Source organism: Zonotrichia albicollis, chromosome 17, assembly GCF_047830755.1.
Source record: "Zonotrichia albicollis isolate bZonAlb1 chromosome 17, bZonAlb1.hap1, whole genome shotgun sequence".
In the NCBI taxonomy this organism is placed as follows: Eukaryota; Metazoa; Chordata; class Aves; order Passeriformes; family Passerellidae; genus Zonotrichia; species Zonotrichia albicollis.
In genome coordinates this window covers 14,282,450-14,299,141 of record NC_133835.1, presented here as the reverse complement: position 1 = coordinate 14,299,141, position 16,692 = coordinate 14,282,450, and the positions used below count along the sequence as shown (strand labels likewise).

Genomic DNA, 16,692 nt, shown 5'->3' with positions numbered 1-16,692 from the left:
GGTGGGGCTGTGGGGTGGTCCCGCGTGTGCGGGGGAAGGTCCCGCATATGGAGGGGATGGTCCTGTATGGGGAGGGGGTTTGGAGAGGGGGTGTCCCCGCGTGGGGAGCGGTGTCCCCGCGGGGCCGGCGGGGCGGCGGCGGCGGGCGCGGTGCCGGCGCCCTGTCTCTTTAATGAACGGCTCTGCCGCCCGGCTGCGCGGAGTAAATTTCCTCCTGTCATCGGGTCGCGGAGGAGGAGTTTGTTAATGTTCAGTTTGCTCGGCGGATCGATGTTCGCTGGCATCGCCTCGCCCTGCCTGTGTGTGCGTGTGCGCGCGTGTGTGTGCGGGGCGCGCGTGTGTGTGTGTGTGTGTGTGTGAGCGCGTGTGCGCGCGTGTGCCCGCGCCGGGGGTGCGTGTGCGCGCGTGTGTGTGCGGATCCCACATTTCCTCCCATCCCGAGCCTCCCTGTCCGCTCCCATATCACTCACTGCCTGGCATCTGACAGCACGGAACCTGCGGCGCTCCGCGCACACACACGCACGCACACACACACACACACCGCGCACACCCGGGCACCGCTCCGCCATACGGCTCTGCGAGGAGGAGGAGGACAGGACAGGGAAGGGAGGAAGCAGCCAGCCCCACAGTCTCTCCAGAGCTGCCTTTTTAATATATACAGATCTATTTTGTTATTTATTTATTACCGTTCTCTGGCACTGTGGGCGCCTTTCATTTGCTCCTGAGCTTGGATGTTTGAATCAAAGCAAAGCAAGTGTTGCAACAGTTAAAAAAAAAAAAAAAAAAAGAAAAGCCAACCAAAAAAAAAAAAAAAAAGGGAGAGAGAGAGAGAGAGAGAGAGAGAGAAAGAGAAAGAAAGAAACCTAGATCTCTAAAATAAAATAAAAACCAAACAGGTTCCTATCAGTGAAGTGGAAAGGAGGGGGGCAGGGGAGGCTTGAGGGGGGTGCTGGGGAAGCAGCTGAGAGGCAGAGGAACACGGCTCAGGAGCGACTCAGGGCTCTCGGATCTGGGGACAGAAGTGAGATTGGAGAAAGTAGAGCGATGCCAAGGAGGAAACAGCAAGCTCCCAAACGGGCTGCAGGTAAGGAGAAGCCATCCACTTACACAGCCTCTGTCTCTCCACTCCTTCCACTCCTACCCCCCATCTTTATTATTATTTAGGGTCACCCTTGCTTTTCCGGGCTGGATCTTTATTTATTTATCCCCCTCCCCCTCCCTTTCCCTCCGTGAGTCCGAGGAGCCCGTTCCATCGCTCATTGCCGGGCTTTGCTGTGCCCGGGCGCTCCGCTCGCCCTCCGCCGCTGCCCCCGGCTCGCCGCCGCTCCCGCTCCGCCGCCCGCCCGAAACTTTCCCCCCAACTTTCTTCCCCCGGCCCCTTCTCCCCCTGCCCCAACCGAAAGCAGCCGGGCTTCCCTTCGCTTTTCGCTTTAGGATAGATTTTTATTTTTTTTTTTTCCCTCCCTCCTTTCTGGTTTTCCCCCCTCCCGGTGGCTTTCGCTTTGGATCCGTGTGTTTCGCGAAGTGGGTCGGGGTGTTTAATCTTTTATTTCGCCGTATTTCTGATGGCAGTTCTGGCCGGGTGTGTGTGTGAGAGAGCGCTGTGTGTGCCTGAAATAGTACAGGGACTCTCTCTGCTGATGAACCCGGTGGGGAAGTTCAGCCTTTGATCATCAGTGGTGAAAATTGCAACAGGAAATAAAATGAAACGTTCTGACTGTTAGAAGACAATCCACATTTTCAAATCAAATCCTTCTTTTGTTTCGTAGCCGAGTTTATATATTTGCACATGCCAAGTGGTTTTGCAATTTATTATTTTTTTTTTTTAACAGAAGAAAATAGTTTGCAACTTTGGAAGTGTTTTGTTTGTCATTGTAGGGTGTTCTTTTTCTTTTGGGGGCCAAGAAAAAGAAACAGACGAGTGGGTCTGTATAGTAAATCTTTTCAAAGAGTTTTCTTTCAGGCTCCTTAATTGCTTTTTATTTTTTTTTTAATAGTGTGGTGGGGTTTTGTTTCTGGGAAGCGCAATATGGAAGTTCATTTTTCTTCTGCCAGACCCACCCACTGAAAAATCAGCTTTCCAGTTGATTGCCAGCTTTGATTTGACATTTGATTGATCACCTGTCATCTTGCTGCCTTTGATCTATTCATTCTTGATATATATCAATAAATCACTCACCATGGTAACCCAAGTGCCAATGACGTAAGGCTTGCCCTCTAGATTCTCTTAGCCAGACATGCACAATTATTATCTTGTTTGGCTTTTAATGTAGGCGGGTTTTTTCCCTTTTTTTTCCCTTTGTGTCCTTCCTGGGATTAGTTCTTTAAAGAAAACACATATTTGATGTCTTTAGTTCAAAATTTTTCCCTCGCCCTTGTGAGTATTTCCTGGGTGTAGCACAGCAAATGTGGGACAAAACGTATGGGCAAGTTTAGTGGCACACTTGGATAAACTTTGTGAAGCAGTGCTTGGGATCCACGCAGGGGAAATGTCACCCCAGAGAAACTGGGACACACAGAACTTTTATCAACTCTCAGCTCTGGCTGCACTTCCTTGGGTGCAGGACAATGGGCTGCAGGCAGGAGCTTTTGGGACGTGCCCAGTGAATAATGTACCTATGCAGGTTGGGATTCCTGGCAGGCAAAGATCCCAAATTTACGGCGATCGCCATAAATAACAGCTCTGCTAGAAATACACATGTTTATATAAATATATAAATATATATATATATGTATTCGGGAGGCCTCTGCTGTCAGAGTCGCTATTATTATTTTCTTCACCAAGAGGTTTGATCTGGATAAGGCATTCACATTTTCAACTTGCAGGATAAATAAATAGCTGCTTTTTCATGGATGCTGATCGGCACAGTGACAGTGCTAGAGCTGCTCCTTTTTTCTCTCTGTCAGGAACAGGAGGCTTCATTTTATTTGGGTTTCAAAGTAGAATTTTCACTTGGAATGTGTGTAGTATCTTTTCGTGGCAGGGGCACTATGTTTCTAATCCTTTTTAGAAACATAGGATACAGTAAGTAAATTTTTGCGAGCAGAGCCCGTGCTGTTGTTTCCCGGGATTTCCCTGCTGAGATACAGTAAGAGATGTTTTTATCCAGGATCCTACAGCATTTTTAAGATCTTAGTGACAAGGGAGAAACTCGTATGACCACAATTAGATCTCTCCTTTCTCATTCTCATTATAAAACGTGCACTGCTCTTCAGTGGTACATTTCTTTGGTTAGATTTCTCCTCAGATCAATGTTGTTTCAGGTGAGCAAAATCCTGCAAATGCAGTCCAGTTTCAGCCAGCAGAACTATTTGAAGTAGGTTTATACATTTGCAATAGTTCTCCTGCTTTGAAGTTGTATTTGTCTGTTTGTGGGGGGTAGGGGGGAGTTTCAAAGAGCAGACGTGCCTGTTGTGTATAGTTCTTAAAACTGACTTTCATTTTCAGGGATAACACTGAGGTTCTGTTTTGTATGGTGAAAAATACCTCAAAGTGACAGGAGACAGACTGTGCAATAAGAAATGTATCTCTCATCAAGGCTGATAGCAAAGCTCCTTAGTCCTTTTATTTAAAGGAGTTAATACATTATATATTACTTAATTTTCACTTTTATTTATTTTTAGTTGTACAAGTTCAAAGGTATCAGTTGCACTGCATTTTGTCTTGATGGCAGCAGAGATATTGAGGAGAAGTTTGCAACTTTTAGTTTCTTCAGATAGTTCACCTCCGAGGGAAGAAAAATGATAAGCCTTATGATTCTGGACATGTCTGCTTTTGTCATTGCTTAAAATTAAATACTATGCACAACTGTAAATAATTACTGCCATGCACTGACTTTGAAAGCAGGTTTCGAGTTTGATTAATGAATAATGTAAAGGTTAGAGAGAACCAGCGAGTGAATCAGAAGTGAGGTCCTGCTGTTAGATGAAAATCTATCTAGAGAAATATACGTGGCAATTTTGTCCTTTTCTATTATTAATTTTAAGCCTTGTATTCCTAAGAAATATATTCCAGAGCATTGTAATGAAACAAGGGAGCGTAATTGGATAAATGGGGCACTATTTATGTGTGATGATGGGGATTTCTGCTCTCCGGTTACACTTTTAGAGCCACTTTATTTCACATCAACACCGAAACGATGTCAAACGCATTTTGATCTTCGCAGGGCCGAACCTTTTCTGAATCATCCCTGCTTTTTGAAAGCATCATTGCCAAGTCGATAGTTCTTGAGGCAGAGAGTTGCAGCTCTTTCCATCAGAGGCAGCTTTAGGATGGGACCTGTGTCTGCAGTAAGCAGCCCGTGTGTGTTGGGGCTCTCACCCCAAAGCTTTACAAACGGGGCCCGATTCTTCCCCGCTCAGGTGCGAATCAAACATCGCTCCCCTGAAGCATCACTGAGTCCTGGCTGCTCCTGGGAGCAAGAGGAGGCTCAGGCCCACAAACTCCTTCAATCCTCAGCAAAATGCAGCCACGTCTGGGGCAAAAGTCTCGTAACGATTCCATAACAAATGGTAATATATTAACAGGAGGGTGGAAAAAGGGTGGAAGCAAAGCAGAATTGCTATTCAGATTTTATTCCTAGGGGTATGAAATAGCTTTCAAACACAATTTCACTGGATTAAACTCTCCTTTCCCCTGCAGCTTGTTTAAATGTGCATATTTTATTTTGTGATCATGAATTGGTAGTTTGCTTTTCTAAAGCCTGCAAAGAGGAATCTGGACTTAACGCCCTTTGCGGGTGAAATTTTGTATTTCTTCTTTTCTTTCTGTCTCAGCCCCGACAGACTAGCTAACAACCAGAGCTGGGGAGAAGTACAGCAGAAGCAGGTCTCAGGGACATTTATTCTGTTTACTGGAGCTGTAGAATAACACGGGTTTGTTTTTGGAAGAGTCCTCATAGAGCAGCAAGCAGAAGATGGTGAGCAGGGAGTTCTTTAAAGCTGCAGCTTGCACCTTAGTAGGAAAGGTTATTTAAACCAGAATTGTATTTAGAATGTGAAATTCTGCTTGTGCAGAGAGCAGAGTAAATAACCAGCAAGGCTTGCTCCCTGTATTTCTATGGTGAAAGGCAGCCAGATATCTCTATAAATGTATCCAGGAGCACTGTGGCTGTTCCAGGATTGTTTGTATCCTTTATAACAGGGGCAATGGCAGCAGATTCCAAGGAAGCAGTGCTGAATGAAACTGTAGAAATGGCAGCACTGTTTTGTTTCAACATCCTCCAGAAAAGCAACTGCACATCAAAACCACCTAAACTGTTCATGCCTCAGAACCCTTCACTTACAGTGCACATCACAATGCTGACAGATGACAAAAAGGCCAAGGTGTTCACAAACAAGAGGAGCCTTTAAATCCTGGTTAATTAAATATCTTCAAAAATAGGTACTTTTGCAACTAAAGAGGCACCAAAATTAGTCGCCATCTGCGTTAAATTCTGCAGTCGGCTCCTAAGCCCAGAGCTGCTCGGAAATTTTTTTTCCCGTGTCAGAACTCAGGCCTGAACGGGACAATTTGAAATCACGTTCATTTTAGTGCCCATTTCCCTATTTCAATTTTCCTCTCATTTATCTGAGCCCAGTATCTCCCCACTATCTGAAGAGCGGGGTGCACCCAGAGTTCAGCCCCCGGGACTGGGAAACAAAAGACATTTCCATCAGCAAATGACACAATTTTACAGCACTTTTGAAAGCGTGTCCATTGTCAGAAATTCTGGTGCATAACTGCTCTCCCTCCTCCGTGCTCTCTGAGAAGCCCATTTTCTCCAAACCGGCAGCCTTTGGGAAATTTCCTGCCGGAGCTTTCTCCTCCTGATTTTTGCTCTCATTTTCATCACCCACCTCAAGGAGCTGTCTCCCCTGGCAGAGGTCCCTGGAGTCCCTCGGTAGCACAGGGCCAGGGTGAGCTTTTCTGCCGTCATTTCCCTTCCCATCCCGATGAGGACATCACTCCCAGAGAGCAACTCCAGACTCGTGGAGGAAAAAAAGCTGTCAGTTGCTGTGGCTGCAATTCCCAACTTAGCAGCAGCAGAGGGAATGGAACTGTGCTCTATCAATTACAGTTGGAACCAGAGGCTAAACACTTATTGTGTTAAGCTATTGTGCAGATCTTAAGAGCTCAAATGTAAAAAAAATATCATGTCAGCTGGTGGAAGGGAGAATAAGGCCTGGTTCTTCCACTGGATGACATATTATTAGCAGAGGCAAAGTAAAATTATTCAAATTCTGTTTAATGCTTCTCGGGTTGAGATGTGTGTGCCACGTTCTGCCTTAAAAAGGTGGGATCCTATAGACTTTGCTGCTAGAATAAGCCTTTGTTTTTCCCTCTTCTCTGCAAAATGAAAATATTTGTGAAGTTTTACCTCCAAAGCGTGCTCACGCAAGCAGAGAGACATTTTCATTTGTCTCCCAATCTGATACAGGAGCCAAGTGGAACCACATTACACTCCGAGCTGAAATCTTCCATTTCACTCATGCAAGAGCAGGGATTTTTCATTACCTATTTAATTACAATCATTTACATGAGAGTGGGCCCAGTTCAGCAGCTCTTGCTCAGCACTTTGCTTCAGTGGGTGACTGGCCTGTGGCAGGACTGTCTGTGTAACTCTGGGCTGTTCAGCTACAAAATCCAGTATATCTGTTCCTGGAGAAGCATTCTGCCTCTGAAGAGGGACCAGATTCTTCCATTCAGCTTTGAATCCAGGGCCAGTTCTGCTTGGAACTTCTGTTCCTAACGCTAGTGAGCTATTCTTTCCTGAAGGCTGGATGACTGAGATATTCTGCTTGCTCGGCCAACTTCCCTCCCCAGTCACGTTTCCGTGCTCTGTGTTAATTACTGAGCGCTGGTTCTGGGTACCAGGAGGTGAGATGGGCTTTCAAAAAAACCTTGTTTAAGGCACAGTGTTCATGTTGCGCACAGGGGCGGCAGCTCTCGAGAAAATGCCTGAAAATGGGGTTGCAAATCCAAAGCCTGAAAGTTCCATGTGCTTTTAGGGGCTAAAAGCAGTTATTTCTCATTAAGGTGGCTTCTCACTCGAGGCTGTTGGCACAGGGTAATTTTTACCGTGTTATAATAACGGCTTCTGCAACTCAGAAGTACCTTGACAGCAAACCGTGTATTTTTTAAGGTTTCAAGGAGAAAAGCATCACAGAAGCACAGTGTTTCCCATTAGATTTACACATCCCTCTTCAACTGTTGCTGGCTTTTCATCCATTACCTTGTGAGCTTTCTCAGGCAAAAAAAAAAGAAGTGGAAAAACTGGTCTTCTGATCTAATTGTTGCATTAAGTGTTTCATTTAGAAAAATGAAGAGAATCTTTGTTTCCCTAAAAGAAATGTTTTCCCCCTTTGCCCTAGGAAAAAGAAAGGCACAACAATAGCTTCAAAATGACAGGATCTGATTGTGAAAAATACCGAGTTTCTAACGTGCAGCGCCTGATGGTCCCAAGTACTGGTAAAATTCCACAGTTAAATAGAACAAACAGCCCTAAATGTCTGAGAAACGGATCCTTTTCAGGCATGCACACTTCCATACCTGCAAGGAGGGGAGGAAAGTGCCTGTCTGGGAGAGGGATGCACCTGGAGAGCTCGGTTCTTCAGAGCAGGTTTTGATTATTGCACCAATCTTTGCCCAAATGTTAGAACTGTGCTGTGAGCAGTGGTGTCCCCTGAAAGTCCTTTGTTAGGGTTTATTTTCTTCAAACCTCCAGCTCCTGATGATGATTATGCAAGTGTCCAATATGCATTTTTAAAGGAAATTTATTTCAAACTGCTCGCTCTGGAGAGGAGCTTGAAAACAAGCAGGCTGGAAGTTCTTAAGCAGAAGAAAAATGCCTTGATTCTCAGAGTGACTGTTTTTAACTTCCCATCATTTTCAGCCAGTCCCATGATTTTTGAGGTTGTGCTTTGTGCTTTCTGTATAAACAAGGTTGGCAGTATTGCTTTTGCCTGATTCTGGTGATGAACTGGTGTGTGTGTGTCTGGGTGTATAATTATAGACATACACACACATAATATCAGTAAACAAAATACTGAACATAATGATGGAGTGGAGCTGGGTGAATTGGAGCTCTGGCTTTGTGTTGCCATAAACAAAGCAGTTCTGAGAGCTCAGACCATCGGTTCTTGAGGAGTGACTTTCAATTGAAGTTTCCTGGAGATTGCTTTTAGTGGCAATTAAATCTAGAAAGTTAATAGGCAGCAACTGCTCTTTATAGGATACATACTACGAGGAATGCACAGCCTACCTTTTTCCCAGATATAATCAGGCTGAACTTTATTGAAAAAAAATTTACAACTAGCAACATTAATGCTGTATTTTTATTGTATTAATGCAAATGAGATGCTGACTTCGTTCTTTCATCTCCATGGCTTGTATCTATTAGAGCTGTATCTTATTCCTTTCTGTGTCTTTTCTCCCTGTGTTCTGTAAACTGCTCTCCTCTAATGATACTGAGGCTCATTAAAGTTACTCCCAATGCTAAAGAGACTCTGGGAAACATCCTGAGCTCTGGATGGCTGTGGAAAAGCACAACTACGGAGTAGATGGGGAAAACTAATCCAGATCGAGCCTCTCATTCCCGTTTTGGGAAACCTTTAAAAGTGATGGGTCAAAGAGGAAGAAAAAGCTCACAGGAAGGACTGTGTGCTGCAAAGAACAGGTCATTTTCAACTCACAGCCCTACCTGACAAAGATAAAAAGCAATAAAGTTTTAAGGAGCTCGCTGGCTCTTCCTGCATCTCTCTCAAAAGACTCATTTAATTGAAAAGCCTGTTGTGCTTGTTTTTATGCATGTAAAACAGAAAAGGGGCAATTTTGCACAGGGCCTGATATTCCAGCACAATATAATTGGAACTCTTCCTTCCTGCTTTTTAAGTCTCTCTGTTCATATAAAATTAAGACCCACTTATCTTAAATTGTAGTAAATCTCATCCAATATTGCTTTCATAACTTAAAAAAAGGCTGTTACATATTCCCAAAGCAACTTTGCTGGAGTGATATTGGGTCTGTTTATGTGGAATCGGTGCAGAATTCCTATTGAAAAAAGGAGCAGCTTACAGTTCTTGTTTTTAATGAAAATAATTAAATTCTCTAGAATACCTTAATAGCTCAGATGGTTTTTTTCCTAGCGAAACTCTGCTTAGAGGAGATTGGAATGAAAATCTGCACATTGATGCAGTTTGTTGTGTGCAGACAACAACCTTATTTCTATCACTCGCCCTGCACTTGGACAGAAGTAATTTCTATTTTTCATAGAGAGATTTTACTCTGAATTTTCCATATATAAATATTTTTTTGTGTGAATTGCACGGCGAATCACCAGCACAATTTATAAGGTCTGCAATTTTCTTTGTACATATAGGAAGAACTCATTTGCTCCCCACAGGGTGAGTGGACTTCACAGGAAAGCGCTGAGTCTTTTATGATTTTATGTTTTGTATCGAACAAACCTTGCACCAGCTGCTGTATTGGTCTACCAAAATTATTTTTTTATGTGTTTTTCAGCCGTGTCGTGCCATACATAAGCACAGTACAAGTAGCATTAAATTAACACGGGAAAGGAGAAAGAAGCTAAGCAGTTATATTGATCATCTGTAGCATTAAATGCTAAAAAAATTAAAAGCTTTCCAGTGCTTTTGATTAGCTGCGTGGATCCTGCTCGTATTTGTGTCCTTTGTTAGGCAGCAGAGCAATATTTCTTCACACTTAGCACCTTTCTTCCGTGGATTTCTTGCTGATACTCCTCAGAATAACCCCCAGGATGTGGAATATTTCCCCTCAGCTGTACGGAAAGGCGAATTGAACCCAGGAGGTTTTACCTGCTTTGCTCAAGGTCAAGCAGCGTTTTGTCCCAGTTCCCTGCTCGAGGTACTAGATCACATTTCTATCATCAGAGCATTTCCAGGAGGGAAGTCTGGGCTGGAAGCTCAAGGCATCCCTGGCCTGTGCTGGGGAGAAGAGGGAACAGCCCAGCTGGGAGCCTGGGGAAGGTGGAAATGCAGTCCCATCCCTCCCATGCAATTCCCTGTGCTGGTGGAAGGGGCACTTTGCTCATGGCCAGGAGCTCCCAAAAATGGGAGGGCTCATGGCTTGGGAAAGCAGAGCTCTGTTCATTCTACCAAGCCAAGGGAGCTTGACTAAGCAAGAGTTTTAGACAGAATAATCAAGTTTTTGACATTCTGGTTTTTGGTCAGTGGTTTCAGGAGCAGAGAATTTGGTTCCTGTTCCTTTTCTTCCCACAAACTGTTCTGCATTTCTTTGGAGAGCTGGATGTGACTGTCTATAAAGCATTGCCCTGAGAAATGTGTAAAACCTGGTGTAATTGCAGCTGAACAGGCCATACACATTTTCCTACACCCAGACTGCCAGAGGAGGTTGGAATTCTCTGGTGATGGAGCTTGAGGCTCAGCTTGCAGTCCTAGGGGGTCTAAATCCTTGCATGGGCAGCTAAAGAGAGACCTGAATTTTCAAAAGCCTTTAGCACCAAATTCCCACGGACCTTCCTCAGTTCCCTCTCTTGTGTAAACTGGAATTGGGCCTCAATCAGGGGCACTTTTATGTTGTTTGCCTGGACTGGAGATGTATGTATTGCCTATAGAAGAAATATGGTGCAGGTAATCGCCTCTGGATTCATTAAGTGTTGTTTATGTTTATTTTCACACCATATTACCTCTCAGCAATGGTTGTTTCAGCCATTATATTGACAGGAACTCTGAATAAATCTTAGGTAATATGGGGCTGATCTGCCTTACCTGGGAGACCACCTGCTACCCTCTTGAGCAGAGGTGCTGAATCACCAGGTAGGGCTTTCTCCTCCAGAGCTGGGGGCTTGGGAGGCTCTCCCGTGGCTCCTTTTCATGTGGAAATTAATACTTGCCTCTATTTCTGAATAGTAGGTTATTAGAGTTCGTATGCAAATTCCCAGGATGGGAATTTGTCTCTCGTTGATAATTGATATAATAATATATATTTTTAGTGGTCCAAAGTCCTTGAGCTCGAGCCTTGTATATGTAATTTATGTTTATTTCTTACTGTTATTAACTGTAATTTAGTTGTTGGCGCCTTTCATTGCCTTAGATTGAAGGGAATGTCTCTCCCCATTGCCCCTCCATAAACAATGCCCTCTCAGGGTTCCTTCTCCTGTATCCTTGCCCAGACATTTCCTAGCCTGTCAAATACTGTCATTTTATTCCTTACAGATCATTCACAGTACGTCTCCTGTTGCACACACAAATAAGGAACAAATGCAATCAGGATGCATCATCGTTTAGCATAACAAATAAAAGCCGATCTGTGCAGATTTGCCTTAAAGTGTCTCTTAATATGTATTGTCAAAATGTCTGAAGATGTCTCTAGCTCGTAAGAGTTTAATTATTTGTGACAATTAAACTAATATTCAGAGCAGGAAAAAAAATATAAGGGATTAAATATTTTCTCTTGTCAAAAGCTAACAAAACATCACCTGGCAGAGCAAACTCTTTAAATTTTTTGTTTCAAGCAGACCTTAGAAAGGAAAAAGCACCAGAACAAAATTACAGGGCTTGGATTTAGTAAGGAATTTGAGGAAACTGTATTTTTAAAACTAGACCAAAATTTAAAGGCACATCATTAAAGTATATATCAGTAATGAGCACCTGAATACTTGATGATTAAAAAGAGTTTCTATCAATTTTTAAGGCAGTGCTGAAATTTATGGCCAAGGGCTGCTCTGAGTGAATCAGGGACTCAGACCTGGGATTTTCAGCCTGGCCTGGTTATTGTTTTACTCGGGCATGAAAAAAACCAGCTCAAATATGACAGCACAAGTCATCAGCCTTTGCTGTGGTTGGAATTACAGATGTATTTTTTAGTTTTGTTTTTTGTCTGAGGAGCTCTTTCTCTGTCTGGGCTGTTCAGACTGGAGAGGCAAGGTACAGTAAATAGGGCAGGGCATGTAGCCAACACTGGTGCCCAGGGCTCAGCATCTTCACCTGCCTGGCAGGCCTTGAATGTAGTAAAAGTTCAGATGTGTGATAGCAAAAGTAGGGAAAAAAATAGGGAAAATCTTGAACAGAACAGAAAACCAGCATAATCCTTTAGAGCAGTGTTGTGTGGATGTGAGAGCACTGGATTGCCCAGGGTATGGCAGCAATAACTTCTGTGTTATAGACTCAACAGTTCTTATAGTCCAGATTGTTTGGGGTTTCCTGTTGAGAAGTTTAATTTCTAGTGGTTCTAATGTTTCCAGTTCTGAGCTGCTCGAAGAGACCATTTCCATTATTAAAATCTGTGTTTTCTTTCTTAAAACGTTCTTCCTGTAATTTAGGGTAGGATGTTATTTGGCAAAAAATTAGAAGACGTTCATCAGGGTTTATTTCAAAGCTGTGGGACCACTGAGCTTTCTGGCAGTGACGTGAACATTTTTCAGAGATATCTTCTGCTTTCCCTGAGAAAATCCACCCAAATTTGTCTGACTTATAAAACCTAAAAGTTGCTGTTGCCAAAGAATTTTTAGAAGGTGACACAGCATTCTCCAACATGCCATCCCCACCACACATGCTCTGTTCTTGGTTTCTCTTTTTCAATTACATTCCCTTAAAAAACAGTTGAGCTGGGGATAAGTAGGGCAGTGGCTGCAGGGGCAGCCATGGGTCCGAGCAGAAGGAGAATGATGAAAAGGTTTTGTTTGTGTTTAGCTGGAGCACAGCCTTGAGGGAGGAACAAGAGAGATTTAGGGAACAGAACGTGGACAAGAGGGGCAGAAAGCACAAAATTATCAAATATCTACAGCAAATGGGTAAACTCTTGTGCATGACTTTATTGCCTGGTCAGTGTAGAGCACCACAGTGACCGTGAGGCTGTGCCGGGAGCACGGCCGGCGGCTCCTGCCCGGTCAGGCCTGGGTGGGAACCAGTGTGGCTGCACCCGTGGCACTCCCACGCTGTCCCAAAGCCTGTGCTCATCCACACCTCACAGACAGAAAGGTTTGTGCAGGAAATCCATCCAGCCCAGCTGGGACAAACCCTGCCGGGCCGTGCCAGGCTGGCAGCGCCAGGCCTGAGGGGCCGCCATGGCGCGGTAGGCCCAGCGCGCGTGAGGCGGGACCTTCTTCAGTGGGGAAAAAGTCAAAAAATCCCCTTAAAATTGGCCAGAGCTGTGCCCCCCTTGTCAGCTGAATGGCAGAGATGAGATCCCATCCACAGGCATGGTGCAGGCAGCTCAGAAAAAGTGCAAAACCCAGTGGAAAGGAGGAAAATCTCAATTCCTAGTGCGGGAACCAGGAGAAGATGGTGCCGGGCAGGCGCAGGGCTGCCCTTGGGTGGCAGAGCCAACAGGACAGTGGAAGAGCTCAGGCAGCGCATGGACAGGTTGGTGACCTCATATAGAACGTGTGGCAATGGTATATTTGATATATTTGATATATTTGGTGTGTTTGGGAGGTGCTGGAGTGTGGGACGGGGGGTTGGTCAGTGGTGGCGCCAGGCCTGACATGGCCGGGGTGGGTCAGGCTGAAGGGAGCGTGGGCACTCTGGGCACTGAAGGAGCTGTGGTACAAAAGCAGCTCAGAGACAACACAAAGAATCCTGCCAGGAGTTTCAACCACAGATATCTGTGCAGATAAAAGGCTTGCTAGTCTGAGAGCTCCTCTCTTGCCCCAACATGCCCATGGTGGAGGGCTGGTCCCTGGGTCGCTGTGTGGGTACCTGCCCTGGGCCCCTGCGCCTCTCACTTAGGTTTTACTCAGAGACAGGGATTTGTTTTATTTTATTTAATATTATTTTATTTCATTTTCTTTGCTGCCCTATGGGAGTTTTTTCCTATAAATCTGATCTTTGTATCTGAAAGTCAGCCACAAAACTCGAATCAGGCTCAGCAGAGCAGGTTGCCTTCAGGTTATTGTACTGGTTTGTGTCACCTCCAGCATTTATGCATTAAATAACTAAAATCTTGAGAATGTTAATCTAGAAAACAGTCATCTCTGCATTACTCTTTTGCTGCTTTGGTGAACTTATTAAGGATTTTACAAACTTGTGATTTGGGTTAAACAAATGTAAATCATGTGGAGAAAGAGTTGCAGGAACAGAGAGGAATGTTATGATGCCATCAACATCTGGGTTTCCATTTGCTTGGATTAGGGACATTTTACCTTAATCATTCCCAAACATGTCTGCTAAAATCCCTTCTTTCATTTTTTATCACCTATGAGGTGCAGCCAGGCTGAGTTTCAATTTGTGTGTGTGTGTTAGGGTAAAAGTGCTGAAATTTGTTGTTGCTGTGAGTATACGAACAGTCTCATTTTTATATTACTCCTCTCTCTTTATAATTGTTTGGAAACATTTTGATTCAGTTAAAATGCACTACTTCCAATATACAAAGTATGAGCAGGGGAGCAAGGGAACGATTACGAGTTTCTCCAAGGAAATAAGCATCTCTTAGCCATCATCCTGCAACTGGGAAAGTTCTAATACATGACATCTCTGTAATGTAACCTAATAATATTTTTTTTTTAACAGTGATGTAATGGGGAGAGTGACCTGGACTTTGTAAAAGTTCCTCTACTTACTTCAGATTCCCAAGGGCAATGTAACATTCTAGACAGTGTTTTATATGCCCTGATTAAAATGTAACATATTTTTGCATTTCCTGCGCAGTGACCTGTTAGTGCTCATAGACAGAACACTTAAAGAACAGTTACAAGGAGACATTTCCAAATGTGCCTAATACGGGCGAGTTTTTATAACATTCTTATTTCATTTGAAATTGCAGCTACAGCAGGAACCATTCAGACGGCACATTGATTTAACTTTTTAATCCACTGTTTTGCTACGTCAAGTAAAATAAATGTTTGTTTTTAGCTCCCTTTTTTTGCATTGCTAAAACTCGTAACTACTCGCTTTAAGCTCGGGATTCTAAAGGGAGCTACATTATCTGAGATTTAAAGCTTGCTTTTTGTAGCTGCTTTCTCACAACTCCCCCAAGAAAAAAAAAATACAAAAGTACAACTTTAGCAAAAAGGGCTTTTATATCTCTATCAATTATAGAAACACCAGCTGCAGTAGATTACAAGTGTGTTTGGCTGATTGTGATGTTGTGTGGGGAAAACTGTCACAAGGAGCTGGATGCTGTTCTCCCCGGCAGCTCCGGGATGTGGCTCAGCTCGGCTCCCCGGGCTCAGCAGCGCTGCTGCCAGGGCTGGGTGGGCACTGCCAGCTCTGCATGGAGCACATGTCCTGGAGCAAGGATGGAGTGTGGGCACAGGTGTGAGCTGTGTGTCACTGTGTGTGTGTGCTGCTCCGGGAGCTGGGCAGAGCTGCACAGGGACAGACCTGGCCCAGCAGCCTCTGGGGACAGCCACTCCACTCAGTGTTCTCCTGTATTTTTTGCATCCAAGATATTTGCCTTTGCTTTTTTGGGGGAAAAGGCACCACAGAACAAAAATTGTTTGACCAGCCCATAAAGGTAAAGCAGCTGGAAGTCGTGGATAAAAGAATTACAATATCAAGACAGCAATGCAAGATGGGCAGTTTAGGATATTTGGTGCTGTTGAGCTCAGGAAAAAATTAATGTCTCAACGTGTGTGCAGGTCATTATCACTCCCCTAAAACCTGGCTACAAAGGTAACAGCCCAAGGGCTCTCAGTTGGTTGTGCCTTGGTTTCTGTGTCATTTATCTTACTGTGCTTTGGTCACTCTGGGAGGACGTGGTTGGACCCTGGTTTATTTTAACAAAGAGAATCTGACATAGGAAAGTTCCATGTATACTTTGCAGTGAAAATGCAATTTTCTATTTTCATTTAATCCCAGGAATGTTGGCATTTTCCAGGCTGTCAAACAAATGAGTGCACTGGAGGACAGTTAGATGTGTCTGTCTACTTCATCTATCTAATCTACCTCATTTCTGATGTGCCCATCACCATGGTGTCTAGGCAGAAAGGATCTGCCTTGCTTTTGCTTTTCATCTTTATTGGCTGTGGTAACCTAATTGAGTCCTAAGAGCTTTCAGATTCATCTGCAAAAATAATAACAAAAACATTATCAGAATAATGATTCATATTTGTACTCTTACTCAGAATTTCCCTTTCTCTTCTGTGTATTTGGTTAGTGGATTACTGTTGTTTTATCTAGAAGAGGTTATGCTTTGGAGGTGTATTAAAGTGGAATTTTACTTGAGTCAGCAGTGAGTCAAAACTTCATTTGGCTACTGAAGTGAATTCACTCATGTCTTCTAACTTTCTTCTGCATTTCTCTGCAGAAGTTGACTTCATTTACTCAGCCACCCAGTCTAGCATCTGCATCTGTTCTCTGACCCCTTGTCATATAAACCATAGGTAAAGGTAATAAAAAGCAATAGAAATCGTGGCTTGAAAAATGTTATCTTCCTTTGGAAGCCCTGGTTTCTGTTACATTTAACTGCTTCTCTCTGTGCCAATTAGCTAAAAAGGCATGGTTGGACTGAAGTGAGTGGTTTTCCAGGAGCAGAGGCCTTGCTGAGGGGAGATAAAGGGCTGCTGGTTTGCTGGGTGTGTGCACGTGGGTACCACAGCTGCCTGTGCCCGTGGGGAGAAGGTGCTGCAAGGGCCGGGGTGTGCCAGCCCTGCAGTCACCATGTGTCACTCACTGTCACACTTCTTTAGAACCATGGCTGCAGGGCCACCAGCATGGCTGTGTGCCACCTTCTGCTTTTATAAATGGGTCCCAAGGAGTGATCAGGCCCCA

General features: G+C 44.1%; 1 protein-coding gene across 3 annotated transcripts in view; it reads left to right on the top strand.

The window, feature by feature from the left end:
• Positions 1 to 917: 917 nt before the first annotated feature.
• The window catches only part of TSHZ2 (teashirt zinc finger homeobox 2), a 207,152-nt gene continuing 191,377 nt past the window's right edge, over positions 918 to 16,692 (top strand). For 2 of the 3 annotated variants that reach the window (XM_074553867.1, XM_074553866.1), the window contains exon 1: positions 918 to 1,084. In XM_074553867.1, coding sequence (XP_074409968.1) covers positions 1,045 to 1,084 — 40 coding nt within the window. In that variant the 5' untranslated portion in view covers positions 918 to 1,044. The remainder of the gene's footprint in view (positions 1,085 to 16,692) is intronic. The other variant, XM_074553868.1, reaches the window with a different exon arrangement.